Source organism: Sphaeramia orbicularis, chromosome 6 (genome assembly GCF_902148855.1).
Source record: "Sphaeramia orbicularis chromosome 6, fSphaOr1.1, whole genome shotgun sequence".
NCBI lineage: Eukaryota > Metazoa > Chordata > Actinopteri > Kurtiformes > Apogonidae > Sphaeramia > Sphaeramia orbicularis.
This window is the reverse complement of record NC_043962.1, coordinates 14,387,762-14,406,792: the sequence shown is the minus strand read 5'-3', so window position 1 is coordinate 14,406,792 and position 19,031 is coordinate 14,387,762. Positions and strand designations below refer to the sequence as shown.

The following is a 19,031-nucleotide window of genomic DNA, read 5'->3' as shown; positions in this document are numbered from 1 at the left end:
GTAAACGGACGAGGAGATGAAACAGTATGTAAAGCGCTTCAAATCATGATCTACTGCAGATTAAACACTGACTACGGAAAATCACACTCATTACTGTATTTGTAAATTAATTTAGCCCCGTCTGAAGTCTCACTGGTGCCGCGCTAAACAAAGATGTTAAACAAGAATAAAAGCGCTGTTGCTCTTAATTTAAACCCTAAAACTAAAATGGTCCGTCTGGACTTTTTTTCTTATTTTACTATAAAAACACTGGAAAAAATCTCAATCTTGTGTATTTTTCTTACTGGGTGAAAAATTTTGGGAAAAATAGTACGTTTACATAACCTGTGAGACAAATGTGTAAACCATTAAGTGTAAAAACTGTGTTGTCTGTCTAAGCCAGTAGTTTCCAACCTTTTTTGTCTCGTGACCCCATTTTAACATCACAAATTTCTGGCGACCACAAACATTTTTTTTTTTGCTAAAATTAATTTGTTTTTGATCAGGTAATAGTTTGCTATACTATGTTGTAAATAAACGTTAATTTTAGATGACATTTAGTCTATATAATGTATATTATTCTGGACGGAGGCAGTAAAGCCAGGTGTAGATTACTGCACAAAGTGAGAATTTGATTTTCCTTGGTCAGGATATGTACAGTCAGTCCAGCTTGGATTTACAAGGCTGACAATTAATACTGAACAAACAAGAACTCAGACTATGAATTATGAAAGAGCTGCAGCATCTGAAACTGACCACAATGAACATGTGACAGATAAACAGAACCACAGTGCTTCAGTTTCAGCTTCACAGTTTGTCATGTCTGTTATAGACTGGGATTATCTGTCAACTCACTGTATATTTTTTATTGGTAAGTTTTTATTTTTATTTTTATTTTTATCAATTACTGGAAATTTCAGGCGAACCCATTTGAATTCCCGACCCCAAGGTTGAAAAACACTGTTCTAAGCAATTTAATCTTTGTAATCCCTTGACTTCATGACCTGTTTGGTTTGTTTTTTTGTTTTTGAATCTGTAAAAAAAAAAAAAAAAAAAAAACTTTCATAAATAAAGAGATTTTTTTTTTAAAAAAGTGTATTTTTCTCATTTCTAGTCCAAATATCTCACCATACTTAAATAAGACATAATCACCTAAGAATAACTTTACAGTGAGATATAAGAACTGATTTTTAGACAACAGATCTGGAAAATCTTATTTCAAGAAATCTTACCAAGATAATTTTCACTTCTTTCATTAGCAGATTTTTTTGCTTGAATTAAGTAAAAAAAATCTGCCAGTGGAACGAGTGAAAATTACCTTGGTAACTCAGTTTTCTGACATTTCAAATGGCTGTAATATCGCTAATATTCATCCGATCATACCAAAATTTAACATGTAACATCTCTGTTCATGTCTCTTCTCATATACCAAATTTCGCAACTCTAGGTTCCATGACTTACATCTAAAGTGACCAGGGCTCAAGCACCTAATCTGCATATTCACAAAACAGCTTCTATCTTGCAAACTAAGACGGATATCGACTAACATTGTATTATCAACTTACAGGAAATCGGATATGGTCTTTCATTTGGTGCCAATTTTGTTGACCTTTGATGACCTTGAAAGGTCAAACTCAAGGTCATGATTTTCAAAATAACCACTTTTTTTACCTTAACTCCCTCAATTTTGCACATAGAGAAAAACAACTAGTATCAGATTGTAACGCGTAGAAATATAGGCCAAAGATCAACAATGAATGTTTTGTGATAACTTCTGTCAAAATCACCGTATCGACTTCAAACCAAAACCAAATTGTGCATTTCTCCATTCTGCATCTGACGGTATGGATCAGGATTAAGGAACATGCCCTTTTTAACGCCCTAGGGTAAAAATCAGGGGTCAGTAAACTCTGTTTTCTGACATTTCAAATGGTTGTAATATCGCCAATATTCATGCGATCACACCAAAATTTAACATGTACCATCTCTGTACAATTCTCTTTTCATGTGCCAAATTTCGCAACTCTAAGTTCGGTGACTTACATCTAAAGAGACCAGGGCTCAAGCGCCTACTTTGCATATTCACAAAATGGCTTCTATCTTGAAAACCAAATCAAATTTATTTAAAACTAAGATGGATATTGACTAACATTGTATTATCAACTTATAGGAAGTCAGATATGGTCTTTCATTTGGTACCAATTTTGTTGACCTTCAGTAACCTTGAAAGGTCAAACTCAAGCTCATGATTTTCAAAAACACACAGTTTTTTTTTTTTTTTTTACCCTAACCCTTTCATGCATGAATTGTGAGAGCCGTAATCAAGATTTTTTTTTTCCTGAGTGTTTTTATTCCTTGAGGCATTTAAAAAAAACAAAAAAAAACAATGCGATAGTAGTTGTTTTTATGATCCCATTTTTCATGGAGTTGCAAAAATGTCCACTCAGCTGGACGCCATGCCTTAAATTCTTGAAGCAAAGAAATGTATTTACTGATAAACTGTGTGAAAACTATGAAATGAAAACTTTTTTAATGCAGATAATTTGATGTTTTCTCACATTTTAACATACACTAATACTAGTCATTACTCACTTCATGGAGATAATATGCAAAAAAATGTAAAAAAACAAAAAAAAAACAAAAACAAAAACAAAAAAAAACACCTGTTAATTACAATTTAATAACAACAACTAGCAATTGATTTTCACTCAAACATGTTAGTGCAGATCAGGTTTATCAAGAACAGTAAAGTTACACTAAATGTATGAATTGCAGTGTATGGGCTGGTGCATGCACTGCAAAAATCTAATCTTATCAAGTGTATTTTTCTCATTTCTAGTCAAAATATCTCATCACACTTAAAATAAGACATAATCACCTAAAGAGTAACATTTTTTTTTTTTACCTAATTGAAGCAAAAAAATCTGCCAGTGGAACAAGTGAAAATTATCTTGGTAAGATTACTTGAAATCAGATTTTGCAGATGTATTGTCTAAAAGTAAGTTCTTATATCTCACTGAAAAGTTACTCTGTAGGTGATTCTGTCTTATTTTAAGTGTGATGAGATATTTGGACTAGAAATGAGAAAAATACACTTTGTAAGATTTCGATTTTTACAGTGTGAGCGTCCATTGTGTTGGCTGATATGGAACTAAAACAAGAAAATCAATGAATATACAAGAGAATAGCTGTCCACTGTAGTGACCACTATGCATGAAAGGGTTAACTCCCTCAATTTTGCAGATAGAGAAAAATAATAAGTATCAGATTATAAAGTGTGAACACACAGGCCAAAGTTCTCTTTCAAAGGCCTCCGGATGGCACTTTCATATTGTATTGTATTCTATTCTATTCTATTCCATGTTAGTGGTTTGGTGGGATGTAAATATTTTGTTCTGGTCAGTGCCTGTGAGTTAAAACCAGTAAATTCATTCTCTTTAACAGTGGCCTACGACACAAATAAGCCCCGACTCTCATTCACACACTTTCTAATATGGAAACGAACACCAGTTTTCCGCTCGACACATTCGCTCTCAGTCTCGTCCACACATGTCGGATCTCTTACCTGATGCTCTGGGTCTGTAATATATCTGGATCCGTAGCGTTGAGCGAGGCCACGAAGCTGCCCACGGGGATGTTCTCCATCATAGCGACTGTCAGTGGATCCGGAAAAAAACACAGGGCCCTCATTGATGTCCAGGACGGTGACGTGGACCGTGGCCGTGGAGCTGGGACCGTAGCCGACTTCGGGGACTAACGGGTCCTCGTTTTCTACTTTGATGAGCAGAGTGTGGAACGCCGTGCCTTCGTAGTCCAGAGGCTAGACAGAGGAGACGCATGGATGAGCACGGAGCGGAGAAGAAATAGAGGTCGAGGTGCGGAGAGTTGTCGGATTGGGATGGCCGACGTACAGACATTGACATAGAAATGATAAATGTGCTGCAGATCTCCAGATGAAACACTGCAAGTATGTAAGAGGTTGTGTTGTCTTGTGTAAAAAATGAAATGTTTGATATACTGTACCTTGACAACTGACAGCATTCCCTCATTATCGTCAGGGTTGGTTTGGATCTCAAAACTCTGCGTAGGATCTCCTTTAATTATAGAGAAGATAGCTCGCCATGCCCCTGTGGCTGGATCGTCTCTGTCATCTACTGTCAGGTTGACAACCACACCGGTCGACCCCTCGTACACATACGCCTCAAACTGTTAGAAGAGACAGGCAGATGAAACACCGTTAGCGAGAGCGGCTAAAGATAGCTAGCGCTGGATATAGAACAAGTCAGGCTGGACGCGAAACAGCGGATGGCATGGGTGAAGACCTTCAATCAGGAGCTGCTTTAGGTAACTCTAATGAGTGTACGCTGAATGTGAGGTGAATTTTACAGACAGTGGTGGTACACGTTAAGGCGGACCAAGACGGTAAATGGATAAGCACAGACAGATTTTCTTTAGTTGGTGTAATAATGGCTAACAAGTCTGTCAGAGGTGATAATGTTCAACCGGAGTCAAACATTTGGATTAATCCTTCATAGAGACACTGTGAAATTCAACATTTCAGATGGATGGATGGATGGATGGATGGATGGATGGATGGATGGATGGATAGACAGACAGACAGACAGACAGACAGACAGACAGACAGACAGACAGACAGACAGACAGACAGACAGACAGACAGATAGATAGATAGATAGATAGATAGATAGATAGATAGATAGATAGATAGATAGATAGATAGATAGATAGGGAATTGTAGTGCAGCAGGATAACAAACAGCAAACATACAATATAAGAACAACATACTGTAGAATACAAAAGCAAACACTCTATACAATAAATTAAATAAAAGTATAAAAAAACAGAAATGGTAGAAGAACAGTAAGGTGCAACAATAAACTGTAATGTGCAAAGTATAATGGAATTGTTCGGTAATGTGGAAAATTAGAAATTAAAAAAAAAAAAAATTGTTATGTAGAAAATCAAGGTCAATGAAGTTACCATATTTGGGTCCTTACTAGGGCTGAAAGATATATCGTTATCGTATCGATATCGAGATATGAACATTCAAGATATTAATATCGAAAAAGCAACGATATAAACAATATAGATTTCCCCTGTGCTCGCCCTGCATGTGCAGCTCTGGAAGTCACAACAAATGTAATTTATTTGTACTTTATGTTAATGTTGATGACTGGCAGTGAGTTCTTATAAATAAAACTGCACTTTTCACATTCTTTTGTATTATGATGTTTGTATTTTTCTGAAAATGCTTGGTTTTCACCAAACCCGTAGTCATATCGTATCGATATCGAGATATCTGGCATGAATATCGAGATACGAAATTTTGTCCATATCGTTCAGCCCTAGTCCTTACCCTTAAGGGCAAAAAAAAAAAAAACAAAAAAAACCCCAAACCAACGCCGACAGAAACATAACCTCCTTGCTGGAGGTAAAAATACATGAAAAACACATTTGAACATTAGAACATTAGACCAACATAAGTGCTGATCCAGACACCTGTCTACATCCACATCCTCACTTTTCCAGATAGAAAAAAACAACTAGTATCAGATTATAAAGTGTGGAAATACGAGCATAAGTTCAACAATGAATTTTTCGCAATAACTTCTGTCAAAATCACCGTATCGACTTCAAACCAAAACCGAATTGTGCATTTCTCCATTCTCCATCCGACGGTATGGATCAGGATTAAGGGACACGCCCCTTGTTCGTGCCCAGGGCTAAATATCAGGGGGTCAGTAAACTAAATTTTTCCCCTTTGAACATCATTCCTTACATTAGTACCATTACTTCATGGTACCTAACAAAGCAGGTCCACTCACTGTTCATGCAGAGGTGGACCTTACAGACCCTGGAGACCACATTAGATCTGAGATTGTGGACTCACTGTAACTGTTGCTGTCACTGTATTGTAATGTATGTGGAAATTACCAAAAATAGTCACTTGCCTGATAAAGGGTTAAATGTAAATCTACATATCGAATGCACAAATGTTCCAAACTGGTGAAAACTCAAAAGGAACACACTGATATTACATGCGTACATAACTAGCTGGTCAATATAAAAGTCCATTAGTGAAATAATATACTTTGGATTAAATTATTCCTCTTTTTTTGTAGTGTGGCCCATGTGTTGAAAAGAAATGGTGGAAGCTCATAATTAAAATAATTGACTTAAGAGGATGATTGGTACAGATTCTCCTTTTTGTCCATGTGTTATTGTCTCTGCCTTTTCATCTACCTTCTTGTCCCATTTTTAAATGGTCAAAATGAAAGAAATGAAATGTATGAGGTACAAAGAAAAGAAAAGAAAAAAAAAAAAAAAAACAGGCTGGAGAACATGCAGATGTTTGCACCTTCAAACAAAAATACATCACAGCTTTTGTTTTTCTGGCCTGGACAGAATGTGCCTGTGATGGAACAAATATGGTCCACATTTTAAACTGCACACCTTTTTTTTTTTTTTTTTTGGCAAAGTAGCTAGTAGATAGTAGCTAGTAGATAGATAGATAGATAGATAGATAGATAGATAGATAGATAGATAGATAGATAGATAGATAGATAGATAGATAGATAGAGAAAGAAAGAAAGAAAGAAAGAAAGAAAGAAAGAAAGGGGGGATGGATGGACAGAAAGACAGACACATAGAGAGAGAGAGAGATGGAGAGAGAGAGACAGAGAAAGGGGGGACGGATGGACGGACGGACAGACAGACAGACAGATAGATAGATAGATAGATAGAGAAAGAAAGACAGAAAGACAGAAAGAAAGAAAGGGGGGATGGACGGACAGAAAGACAGACAGATAGAGAGAGAGAGAGATGGAGAGAGAGAGAGAGAGAGAGACAGAGAAAGGGGGGACGGATGAATGGACGGACGGACAGACGGACGGACGGACGGACGGACGGACGGACGGACGGACGGACGGACAGACAGACAGACAGACAGACAGACAGACAGACAGACAGACAGACAGACAGACAGACAGACAGACAGACAGACAGACAGACAGACAGACAGACAGACAGACAGACAGACAGATAGATAGATAGATAGATAGATAGATAGATACTTTATTAAAGGTGGGGTCTGAGATGTTTTTCCAGAGCATTTGTTACTATATTCCTTAAAATCCCCTTCACACCCCGATTACAACTAATTAATTAAATGCTCTTAACACAAAATTTAAAAAATCAGTCACCTGTGGAAGGGACAGGACTGAAAAAACACCATCCAATCATTTTGAGCGCCCACTCGAAATGATTGAACAGTGATATCAGTATCTATCAAACTCAGCTGCCATTCACCCTTCCCCCCCTTCCCCCATCTTTGCGTTCCCACAGGCTGGAAACACTTGTACAGGAAGTGAAGCCGGAACCTGGTTATATTAGTTCTATTAGGATGGAAAGTTCACCGGCAAACTGTTTAGTCACGAACATAAACCACTAGGAAATGTAACATTAGTCACATAGGTCTGAACTGGGGCTGTTCTGTGAGAGTGGGGGTGTTAGAGGAAACTGAATGAGGGATACGTGAGCCGGAGCCTCAGCAGGGGCTGTAGTCGGGGTAGGAGCCCCAGGCGTACAGGAGCGAAGCTGGGGAAAGAGCCTCAGCTGGTGTCGGAGACGGTTCAGCTGGGCCGGACCGGATCATAGATGGCGTCGGAGCCCAACCCGGGTACGGAGCACAGCAGAGCAGAGCCTCAGCTGGTGAACTGTTGCTGTGCAGCGCTCGTGAACCCTCGGGAACAAGCATTGCACGTGCCACCACTATGGAGGCGTGGCTTTGGAGGGACGTCTGAAGAAAGGGGTGTGGACTTTTGAGCTGAGTATTTTCAAAATGTAGCTAGGTTGAACCGTTTTTCTAAGATCTCAGACCTCACCTTTAATCAAGAGGGAAATTCAAACTGTGGTATAGGGTAAAATAACAGGAAGTCCCATATGATGAGTTTAAAACTATATGACCATAAACACTCCTAATGTGGATGTGAGCCTACAGTAGCATAACAGTAGCAAAACAAAAATAACCCAGATGTTTTATTTCATTAATTCAGACCACTTTTTGGCAAAAATGCAGGATGAAGTAAGTGTAACACGGCAAACATATACACACACAACAATATTTTTGCACACTTATTTATCTACATGTCTTTTAATTATATTGATAATATTTGTCTAGTACATGTACAATTTACTGTTCTAATCGTGTTTAATAGTGTTTCAATGTGTATATTTGGTATATACATATATATATATATATATATATATATATGTATGGATAGATAGATAGATAGATAGATAGATAGATAGATAGATAGATAGATAGATAGATAGATAGATAGATAGATAGATAGATAGATAGATAGATAGATAGATAGATAGATAGATGTGTGTGTGTGTGTGTGTGTATATGCAGTGCTTTACATACAGTATATACACTACAAACAAAAAAGTTAAGGATATTTAATTTTTTTGGTCTTTTTTTTGTCATTTTTGCCATTTGTAAATAAAACTATGTCTGGTGATTAAAAAAAATATGTTTCAATTCAATTCACACACAAAACAGTAAAAAGCGCTGTTGCAAGAATCCCAACTGAAAAAAAAAAAATCCCAAAAATTAAAAATATCCATAACTTTTTGTTTGTACTGTATATGTACAGGGTGTTTGCTCTTTATCCAAATAAAAATTCAAGATTTTTTCACAGCTGCTATTTTTTTCTCCAAGACCTTGACTTATTATACTTATTATAATTATTATATTGTAATTATTGTAATTATATACTTTTTTGGTGGAGATTGTACCTGTCATGTGCAGTAGAAAAGTTAGTTTTAATAAATTTATGAATGAATGCATAATTCACAGTAAATTATGCTTTAATGACAGAAATGTTGAAAATCACCAAAGTGCACGGATATCCCACAAACAAAATTCACTAGAATCATTCCAGTACCGACCGGTTCGTGAACTCATATCAGGTTTTTTTTAGACGTTTTCCTCTTGTATTTGTTATTTTACAAGATTATGTGCCTTTACTCTAAAATGTTTATCCATACTAAATATTTTTGTAGTATTGATAATTTCTTACTTGCTACTTTTATTCTACTCGAATGAAGGATTAATAGGATTTAGGATTAATAAAGTATTCTGATTCTGACTGATATGAAATAGTAAATATGAGCCACATATTATTTCACTGTTGGCAAGAGTTTCATGTTTTTTGGAGGCGGCAAAAAGCACAACACACTCTCATTCCTTTCTGTGCTTATCGGTAAAGGGAATATAAACTCTGTAGGTAACTGATGCATCTGAACACCTGCCAAATCATGTCATAAAAAAAGAAGCAGAACTTCACAGGAAGGACATCGACATTTGAAGGTATCAAAGAACACAACGATTCTTCTTTTCTGCCGATTATACCCTAATCAAAAAATAATTATGAATATTATCGTATATTTCTACAATTAGATCCTTCTAAATCCCCTTAATCTTACAAGCTGAACCTTTTGAAAGCAAAGTAAATCTGGGCCACTTCTGACAGCGACACACCAGCTGCTTCTTCTCATTCTGCAGTGAAAGAATCCAAACTGTGGGAATTCACAGAAACACCAAACATGAACAGTGGAAAAACGAACACAATTAACATCGGCCATTGTTGATTTTCCACAGTGTTTCTCATCCGTGCTCCAACTCCACTCACTGCTCAGCACACGACAACGCTCTGGGGTGAAAACGACTAAATATTTGATCTGGTGGGTCTGTCGTTTAGACGGCAACGGCATTTTTGGGGGGTTGAAAAGGCAAAAAAGTGAAACCACCTTCAGGAGTGGAAATCTTAGAAACGCTCCACTCTCACGTCACTGTTAAACTGTTCTATAAAAATATGGTGTGGTCCCAGTATAACAGTGGCGGCTGCTCGTCTTTCAGACAGGGGAAGCTCATTGTCGGCTTACATCAAAAAATTTGTCAAGTTATTTAAACATACATTCGGCCCTCCGTTCCTTTTTAAGAAAATGGTCAGTGACCTTATCGTACCAAGTAGGCGTCTTGTCAGGTGTTGATCTGCCCTGCTGTTTAATTCGAAGTTTCTCCTCATAAGGAAGACTATGAAATGGCTTTGCCAAAATTAGGTCGACAACATTCGCAGTCTGCCATCATGTGCACGTTGCTAGATAGCTAGTTCATTCCGACCTAGCCAACAGTATGACGGATTTAACTATCTACAAAACGATATTAAACTCAAACAAGAAACAATTAAATTATGAAACTGAAACAAGAAAACGTTGAAATTATGTTAAATTGAAACAAGGAAGTCCAATGAGTGTGTTTTATTTACAGTGCAAGAAATGAACGAGTAATTTCGTAGTGGTTTCTCTGATTTCACAGCAGAATGTGCAACGGTATTAAACTGAACTGTGTCAGTGAAGGAGGAGATCTCAAAATAGCTGTCAATCAAACGGGATTCAGCCTTTCGACTGATCCTCCAATCAGCACGTGGGATTCTGGCATCCAGCCCGGTCGAGCTCCGCCCGCAGCTCTATTCACCCACAGAGACACCGAGCGTCTGGGGGCGGGACAACATCATGGCATTTATCCAATTACCGTCCAGTTTTGAGGCAATGAAAAAAACTGTTCCACTCAGTCCCATTGAAGTGCATGGACACCTGGCGTCTACGGACAAATGCACTGAGCAGAGATCGAATGAGAAAACAGCGCAACGGGAATGTATGAGAAGTGAACAACATCGAGTCTGTTGATTTGTGATAAAGCTGATTCTGAACGAACTCGTCTGTGAACGTGTTCTAACACATTTGTAGTCAATGAAATGCCAACACAACCGAATATATTTAACCATTGAATTTTTGTAATTTTCGGGGAAGCCAGGCTTTCTTTGCAGTCTGTGAGAAATCGCCACTGCAGCATAAAGATGGAGGGTCTTAATACTGATGTTCCATTAATATTCTGTCTTCTATGTTAATGTGTGCTTGTTGTTCCTCATCTAGTTGGTATGTACTGCCTTTTACCATCAGTGCTATTGTAGTTTTTTCTTTTTCTTATCGTTGTTGGTATGCAATTATTGCTGTTCTTTACCACTTGTGGTATTGTAGTTTCTAGCTCACCAGCTGACAGGCCGTAAGCTATTGTCGTCGTCTGTCGTCCATTACAAAAAATTTCAATCATCTTCTTCTCTGAAACTACAATTCCGATTGACTTCAAACTTGGTACACAGCTTCTTTATGATGATGTCAACAAGAGTTAGTGAAATTATTTGGATCCGGATCTGATTCTACATTTGGTATGACTGCGAAAATTTTCCTCATTATAAGCGATAGGAAGTGGATCGATGCAATAACTCAGTAAATATAAATGATATCCAGTGTAAATTTCTACAGCCCAGCCCTGATGGGGAGATGACCAAAACATAATGTCCACATGCTGATCAGGATCTTCTCCTGGATCTGGGAACTTACGGAAAATTTAACATGAGCTCTTATGGGGAAAAAATTTCAATTATCTTTTTCTCCGAAACTCCAGTTCTGATTGACTTCAAACTTGGTATACAGCTTCTGAATGATGATGTCAGCACAAGGTATTGAAATTATTTCGATCCGAATCTGATTCTGGATTTGGTGCGACTTTGAAAAATTTTAAGTTCATCATCATACTAAAGAGTAAATAACAATATAGAATTGTTATTTCTTTATAAAAATCCTTATTATTAGAAAACTGTTGATTTAAAAAGTGACATGTGACATTCTTACAGGGTGGGGAAGCAAAATTTACAATGAACATTTAGTTGTTTTTTCTCAGCAGGCACTATGTCAATTGTTTTGAAACCAAACATATATTGATCTCAGCAGATCTACAAATACACAAAACATTTAGTAACAGACAGAATATTGGTAAAATTCTACATACGTCTCTTAAGAAATGTCATATTGTTAATCTTTGCTCAGGTTATTCACATTTTTTGGAAAAGGATAGTCTGTAAATATAAACATTTTTGTATAATTTTACTTTTTTTATACAAAAAAAGAAAAAAAAATTGCGTTTTTCATTATTTATAGGTTGTTATGATTGTATTTTACTAGTCTGACCCACTTCAAATTGAATTGACCTAAAATGATTGTCATACAGGGTGGGGAAGCAAAATTTACAATAAACATTTAGTTGTTTTTTCTCAGCAGGCACTACGTCAGTTATTTTGAAACCAAACATATATTGATGTCATAATCATACCTAACACTATTATCCATACCTTTTCAGAAACTTTTGCCCATATGAGTAATCAGGAAAGCAAACGTCAAAGAGTGTGTGATTTGCTGAATGCACTCGTCACACCAAAGGAGATTTCAAAAATAGTTGGAGTGTCCATAAAGACTGTTTATAATGGAAAGAAGAGAATGACTATGAGCAAAACTATTACAAGAAAGTCTGGAAGATACTATTAAAGAAGAATGGGAGAAGTTGTCAGCCCAATATTTGAGGAACACTTGCGCAAGTTTCAGGAAGCGTGTGAAGGCAGTTATTGAGAAAGGAGGAGGACACAGAGAATAAAAACATTTTCTATTATGTCAATTTTCTTGTGGCAAATAAATTCTCATGACTTTCAATAAACTAATTGGTCATACACTGTCTTTCAATCCCTGCCTCAAAATATTGTAAATTTTGCTTCCCCACCCTGTAATGTATGTATTGGCGTAACATAAGCAGGATGGATCAGCACCATACTCCATATTGCAACCTGTAAAAATAAAACGTGATATGTAGTAGATAATCTTCTAAGAAAAATTGGGGAATCTAAAAGAATAGAATATTTGTTTTTCAGGTAAATTCAGTTCAAATATAACTTGGCCATTTGTGACATGAAACTATAGCATTAATTGTGATGAAACTGGACATTTTTGAGCTGAAAACATAGTTCATATGACCATCAACATGTTGCAACAGAACTGAAATCCTGTAAATTTGCAGAACTTGCATTTACTAACACAAAGTTCCTGTGGGGATTCATTTATATTGATTTCTTATACACAAAGACAGAAATAAGACCTCTAAGCAAATTTTAGCCGCTATAAATAATGACTCCAAATTTAAATCAAAATTTCACTGTAAAAAGTCCGTATCGGATCGGTATCGGCAAAACTAATCCCCCCCAAAAAATCCAGATCGGGACATCAGTATTATTACTGTGTAAACGTGGCCTCGGTGTCGGAAACGGGCCTGGATCTGATCCCTGTCAGTGGATTCTTCAAGCATGCCTCTCACTAAAAAAGCCCACTGTGAACAGGGTTAGCTCCAGGCGGGCGGGAGAAACTCTGTGTGTGTCAGGATCATTATGGTGTCAGAGCTTACAGTGTAATCTTTCAGACACAGAACACTCTGTTTAAGGATAGCGCTGGTCCAGCCTAGATTACTGCGTCTCCTGTCAGCCCACGGTATTGTTGTTTCACAGATTACCCTCTTACCGCCTTACACTGCCAGGCTCTATGCATTTATCTGAAGAGAGACAAACATTGATTTCTTCTCTTTCTTTTCTTTTCACCCCACTTTTTTTTTTTTTTTTTTATTTAAAAGCTTGTTGGGAAAAAAGAAAAAAAAAAAAAAAACACTTTCAAGCGTCCGCCGTCATTTAGGGCGCAGAGGATGAAACACAATGTTCTTTTAAAGAGGGAGGTGATGTTTGTACCCACATGGGAACTGTTGGTCCTTTTGTCCTGCGATGCCTGCAGCACTACAGCACAAAAGCATCATTCGGAAAATTAGCCCACGAGTCCGGCGCTTATCGTTAAACAAGCGGGTGCGCTGGAATTTAAAATCATGGAGCAATTGCTTTCAGTAAAGAACCTTGAAATGGTTGAGTGTTTTTTTTTTTTTTTTTTTGCACATGCATAAACCAACCCCGTGAATCAAAACAAGGCAACATCATTGACATTCAAATGCTCATCAGCCTCCTCCGGACATCAAAATGCAGATAAGACACACTTAAACACAACATTTACAAGCTCCCTCTTCATCACACAAACATAAATGCATGCAAATACAGTACACACACACACACACACACACACATACACATAGGCGGTCAGGTTTGGTTTTTAATCATGTGGAGCAGTCATGCGATTGGAGGAAATGCTGTATTCTGTGTGATGTGGCCACTGGGCCCCTGCCCTGCCACTGATAAGACCCCCAATTCCACCTGGACCACAAAGCTACCAGTCACCTGAAAGACTAGAAGGAAATGACTAACTACTAGGCACAGCTCCTGGACTGAAATGACTTAAATGCATTAGGTAGAGGAGGAAGATGGCAGAAGAAGTAAAAAAAAAATAAAATAAAATAAAATAAAAAAAAGGCCTGCCTTCAAGCTAGCTTTTATCTGTATATGTGTGTGTGTGTGTGTGTGTGTTGCTTTCTATCTGCGACTCCAAACCCAGACTCGGAGCAGAGAGCCAATTACAGTTGTGTTGCCTAGTTTGCTCCGCTCTCAGAAAAAGATGAACATATGACCGGGAGAGAGCGAAATAAAATCACACATGTTCTGCACAGCCTGAGAGCTTTAACAACTGAAGTATGCACTCTTCGTAAACGCATGCTCAGATACAGAGGGATGACAAATTAAAGGAAAAAGTGGTGTTTTGGATGAGAAGGACTTAAAAATGCAACAGTTTGAAAGTTTTTTTTTAATATGTTTTAACTAATGCTGTCAATCGATTACAATTTTTAATCAGATTAATTCAGTAGTTTCCAACCTTTTTTAGCTCGTGACCCCATTTTAACATCACAACTTTCTGGCAAACACACTTTTTTAGGTAAAATAATTTATTTTTGATCATGTAATAGTTTGCTATACTATGTTGCAAATAAACGTTAATTTTAGATGACATTTAGTCTATATAATGTATATTATTATGGACGGAGGCAGAAAAGCCAGGTGTAGATTACTGCACAAAGTGAGAATTTTATTTTCTTGGTCAGGATATGTACAGTCAGTCCAGTTTGGATTTATAAGGCTGACAATTAATACTGAACAAACAAGAACTCAAACTATGAATTATGAAAGAGCTGCAGCATCTGAAACTGACCACAATGAACATTTGAAAGATAAACAGAACCACAGAGCTTCAGTTTCAGCTTCACAGTTTGTCATGCCTGTTATGGAATAGGATTGTCTCTGTCAACTCATCATATATTTTTTTATTAAATCTGTGGAATAATCTAAGACCTGAACTTCAATCAACATCTACTTTATCATTGTTTAAAAAGCATCTGAAAAGGACTTTAATCCATGAAAAAATGTAAGGTTGTGTATTACTTGATTTGTATTTGATGATTTGTAATGTGGATTACATTTTTATTGTTTTTACTTTAGTTTATTATTTCAGTTATATTGTATTTTTTAATCCTTTTTTTTTGTGTATTGTTCTTTTCGGGGGAGGTATTCATATAAGCCTTCTTTTTGGCTTCTAACCTCTCCTGCACCATTTTGTTATTTGTTTGAATGTTTGGTTTTTTTTCTATTGCTGTTTTTATTTTGTGCAAATAAAATCAAATCAAAATTAGTAAGTTTTAATTTTAATTTTTATCAATTACTACAAATTTCAGGCAACCCAATTTGAATTTCAGGCGACCCTACGTGGGATCCCGACCCCAAGGTTGAAAAACACTGGATTAATCACAGGGTTGCTGTGGATTAATTTTGATTAATCAGGATTAAATATCATTCATTCACTATATTAACTGCGTTTCATTTTGCATGAGCAAGCAGACTGAAGAAAGAAGGGAATATATATGCACTTAACCTGTTTATTAAACACCTTCAACAGTTTCAACAAAACTACCTGATTTTTTTAATACTCATATTTCCACCCACATGGCCAACATGCTGCTGTTTAGTGTCTTCCATCTTTATGGGTTGGTTCTGCTGCCTGTCACTACCGGATCAAGTGTCCATTTGCGAATGTGTGGCGCTAACTCTACTTGGACAAACTGACCCAAATGCGTTGGCAGAGACGTTCAGAGTCATTCTGAACTGCAGATGGGTTAATTCTGTTAAAATATATATAATTTATAATGTTAATTTTGCATTGCTTCACTCCCTTGAACCCCCACTGGAGCTCTGACCCTGGACCCTACCATCTTCCAAACCCCCCCCCCCCCCCCCTTCCATTTTTTCTGGATCTGTCACTGCATATTATACTGCACTTCCACTGTGTCTTCTATGTCCACGTTGATTCCAGATGAACATTTAAACTTTTTCTCTCCACCTCAATCATCAAAACACCAAATGAGGGGTTAAGGTTAAAGGTTAACTCAGTTTACTGTCCCCTTAGGAATTTGGTGTCTACAATTTCCTCATCCAATTACACACAGCAGCTAGCATTAGCATGAGTGATTAGCACATTAGCAGCAATGAGTCGCCAGTGGAGCCTCTAGGGGACCAGCACCAGATCTTCATCAGTACCGTGGTCAAGGGCACTAACAGGAGAATTAACCTACATATGCCTCTTTGTCATGGCTGGGGAAAATACAGAACCTGTGTGGTACAGAAAGAATAAGTAAACACCCCAGACTGGCTGAGAATCAAACACCAAACCCACTAAATGTCAACTGTTCTGGAGGCATATCACAGACCAGCGCGATAAACAGGCCTCCTACAGGTATCTACAAGTTAAATTTAAGACTTTTTAAGACCTTTTTAAGACTACTTAGAACAGAATTTAATGCCCTTTTTCACGGCCATACTGGCAAAACTTTGTGACTCCTAGAATTTAGGGAAAACATATTTATTTTCTCCAATGCCTTGATTCCCATCGTCCTGAGTTGAACTGATTTCTTGCTCAACGTGCAGCAAGATTCAAACACGTTCCCCTCCAGTCATGTCAACCATGTCGAGAATGATAACTAATGCTGGCGTGAAATGAAAATGAAACTTTACATACTTTCAACATCCAACTCCTGGCTTCTATTCCTATATTATTCAGTGGATCTTACATGAAATTTTCACAACTTCTAACCTGTATCCACTGGACCCCCTCCACTGCTCTATGGGGCCCCCCACAAATGCTGGGCCCCATGAATTTGCGCCCAGTGCATGGGGACGTTGGCAAATTCTGAGACCGCCGATAGTTCGGTTCAGGTGAACGTTAGTGCCAGTAATGTAGGATACAGGTGTAAGAAAACTGTCACAACCTGTCTGTTATTTACATTGGTTGGTTGCCCCCACCCCCCACCCCAAGGATGAAATTCATTGAGCAGAAATAGGGATGTAAAAACCAGAGGGGGGGGGTTGATCCACCCCATCGCCCCCAACAAATTGCACCCATCAATATGTAACCAATCAATACATCAAAAATCATTCTTGCTTGTATCCCTCGAAAATATCTTTACAAACCAGTGATTTGAAATCCATTAATGAATTACACATCTTTAAAAGTATCTTTAATTTAACTCCAATAACAGAAATACATCTTCTTTTTATACATTTAATGGCTTTGTAAAGATACAAGCACCTCTGAAATCATCCCTGCTTTCCTGTATCAAAAAGAACCTTTGAACAGAGTCTGGAAGTGACCTTTGTTGGGCTCCGAACATTATTTGGACAATTTTGTAATAAAACAAGTCATTGAATTTCCTAACATGGGAATTTAGAAACAGTGGAGTTGTGTGTACACAACGGTCAGCTTTAAGGATGATTGGTATGGCTCGTTTCTGCAGTAGAATTATTGGATTAATTATTGTTTTGAAGGTGGATCCCCATAGCTCCACACAGTAAGACAATTAAGGTTGAAAAATGGAACAATAATTGGTACAGAGTGTATTATAATGTAACACTTCTCCAGTTTTAGAAAGGATTCCTATAGAGTTTGAAATAGATTTTTACCTTTGATGTAATTAATATGTTGTCTCCATGTTAGTTTATGGTCAATCACAACCCTAAGGAAGTAATGGTCTTATGCCCCGTTTCCACTACGTGGTATCGACTCGACTCGACTCAGCCTTTTTGCGTTTCCATTACGAAAAAGGTCCTGGAATCTGGTACCCAGTACTAGTTTTTTGGTATCACCTCCGCCGAGGTTCCACGACTGGGGACCAGATACAAAAAGGTGACGTGTAAACACTGCAGACCACTGATTGTAGGGCTACTCGATTATAGAAAAAAAAAAGATCACGATTATTTTAGCAATAATTGAAATCGCAATTATTAAAAACGATTATTTGTTAACCTTAAAGTTGTTTATTTTTTTCTTGCAAAACAATGCAAGATATACTCTTTAAATATAAATAAAGCTTTTAACCATTAAAACAAAGTATGTTCACTTTTGTACGAAACAAAAAAATCTTTGAATGCAAATAAGTATACTGTAAATTCAAGTATGTTTCCTTTTGTAAATAAATAGTGCACTGGAATTAAACTTCTCTAGACTTGCCATAGAACTGGAGCAATAATAAAAAAAAAACTCACGTAAAGTGCAAATTATAAATTCAAGTATGTTCAATGTAGTATGAAACATAATAAATTCGGTGGTGTGCCGTGAGGTTTCAGTTAGGTTAATACGGGAGTTGCAGCGTAAAGAGATTCGGAGACTGAAGATTGCATTGCGGACAAAGTTGTAGACGGAGTTCTTTTATGTGTTTTAGTTTTTCATAAGATTATGATAAAGGTCGCGGTGGTTAAACTTTAGATGGTTAAAAAGGTCTACTGTGTTACCGGTCGGTGCGGACACAACTACGAAACACTTTTTGCACGTAATGGGTTTTTGCTCTTCATCAAACCCAAAGTGATTCCATACAATTGAATTTGACTTGCCTTTTTTGTTTATCAAGCACTTCTGCTGCAATTCTCCTGCTATTTTTCCAGACCGCTAGGTACAACTTTCCTCTTTGGGTGGACCTGCCGGCTAGCAGGCAGCTGTAGCTTAGAGGGGGGCGGGGCAGAGCGGCTCATGGTAGCTTGCGTGCGCGTGAATTAAACAACTCAAAATTAATAATCGTTTTTTCTCGATTACATAATTTTTGTAATCGTTGCGTG

The 19,031-nt window shown here is 37.4% G+C and overlaps 1 protein-coding gene across 1 annotated transcript in view; it reads right to left on the bottom strand.

Moving 5' to 3' along the window:
• The window catches only part of cdh13 (cadherin 13, H-cadherin (heart)), a 1,127,464-nt gene that overhangs the window by 221,768 nt on the left and 886,665 nt on the right, over positions 1-19,031 (bottom strand). The window contains 3 exon segments of the mRNA XM_030136869.1: positions 3,545-3,654; positions 3,656-3,799; positions 4,003-4,185. Coding sequence (XP_029992729.1) covers positions 3,545-3,654; positions 3,656-3,799; positions 4,003-4,185 — 437 coding nt within the window.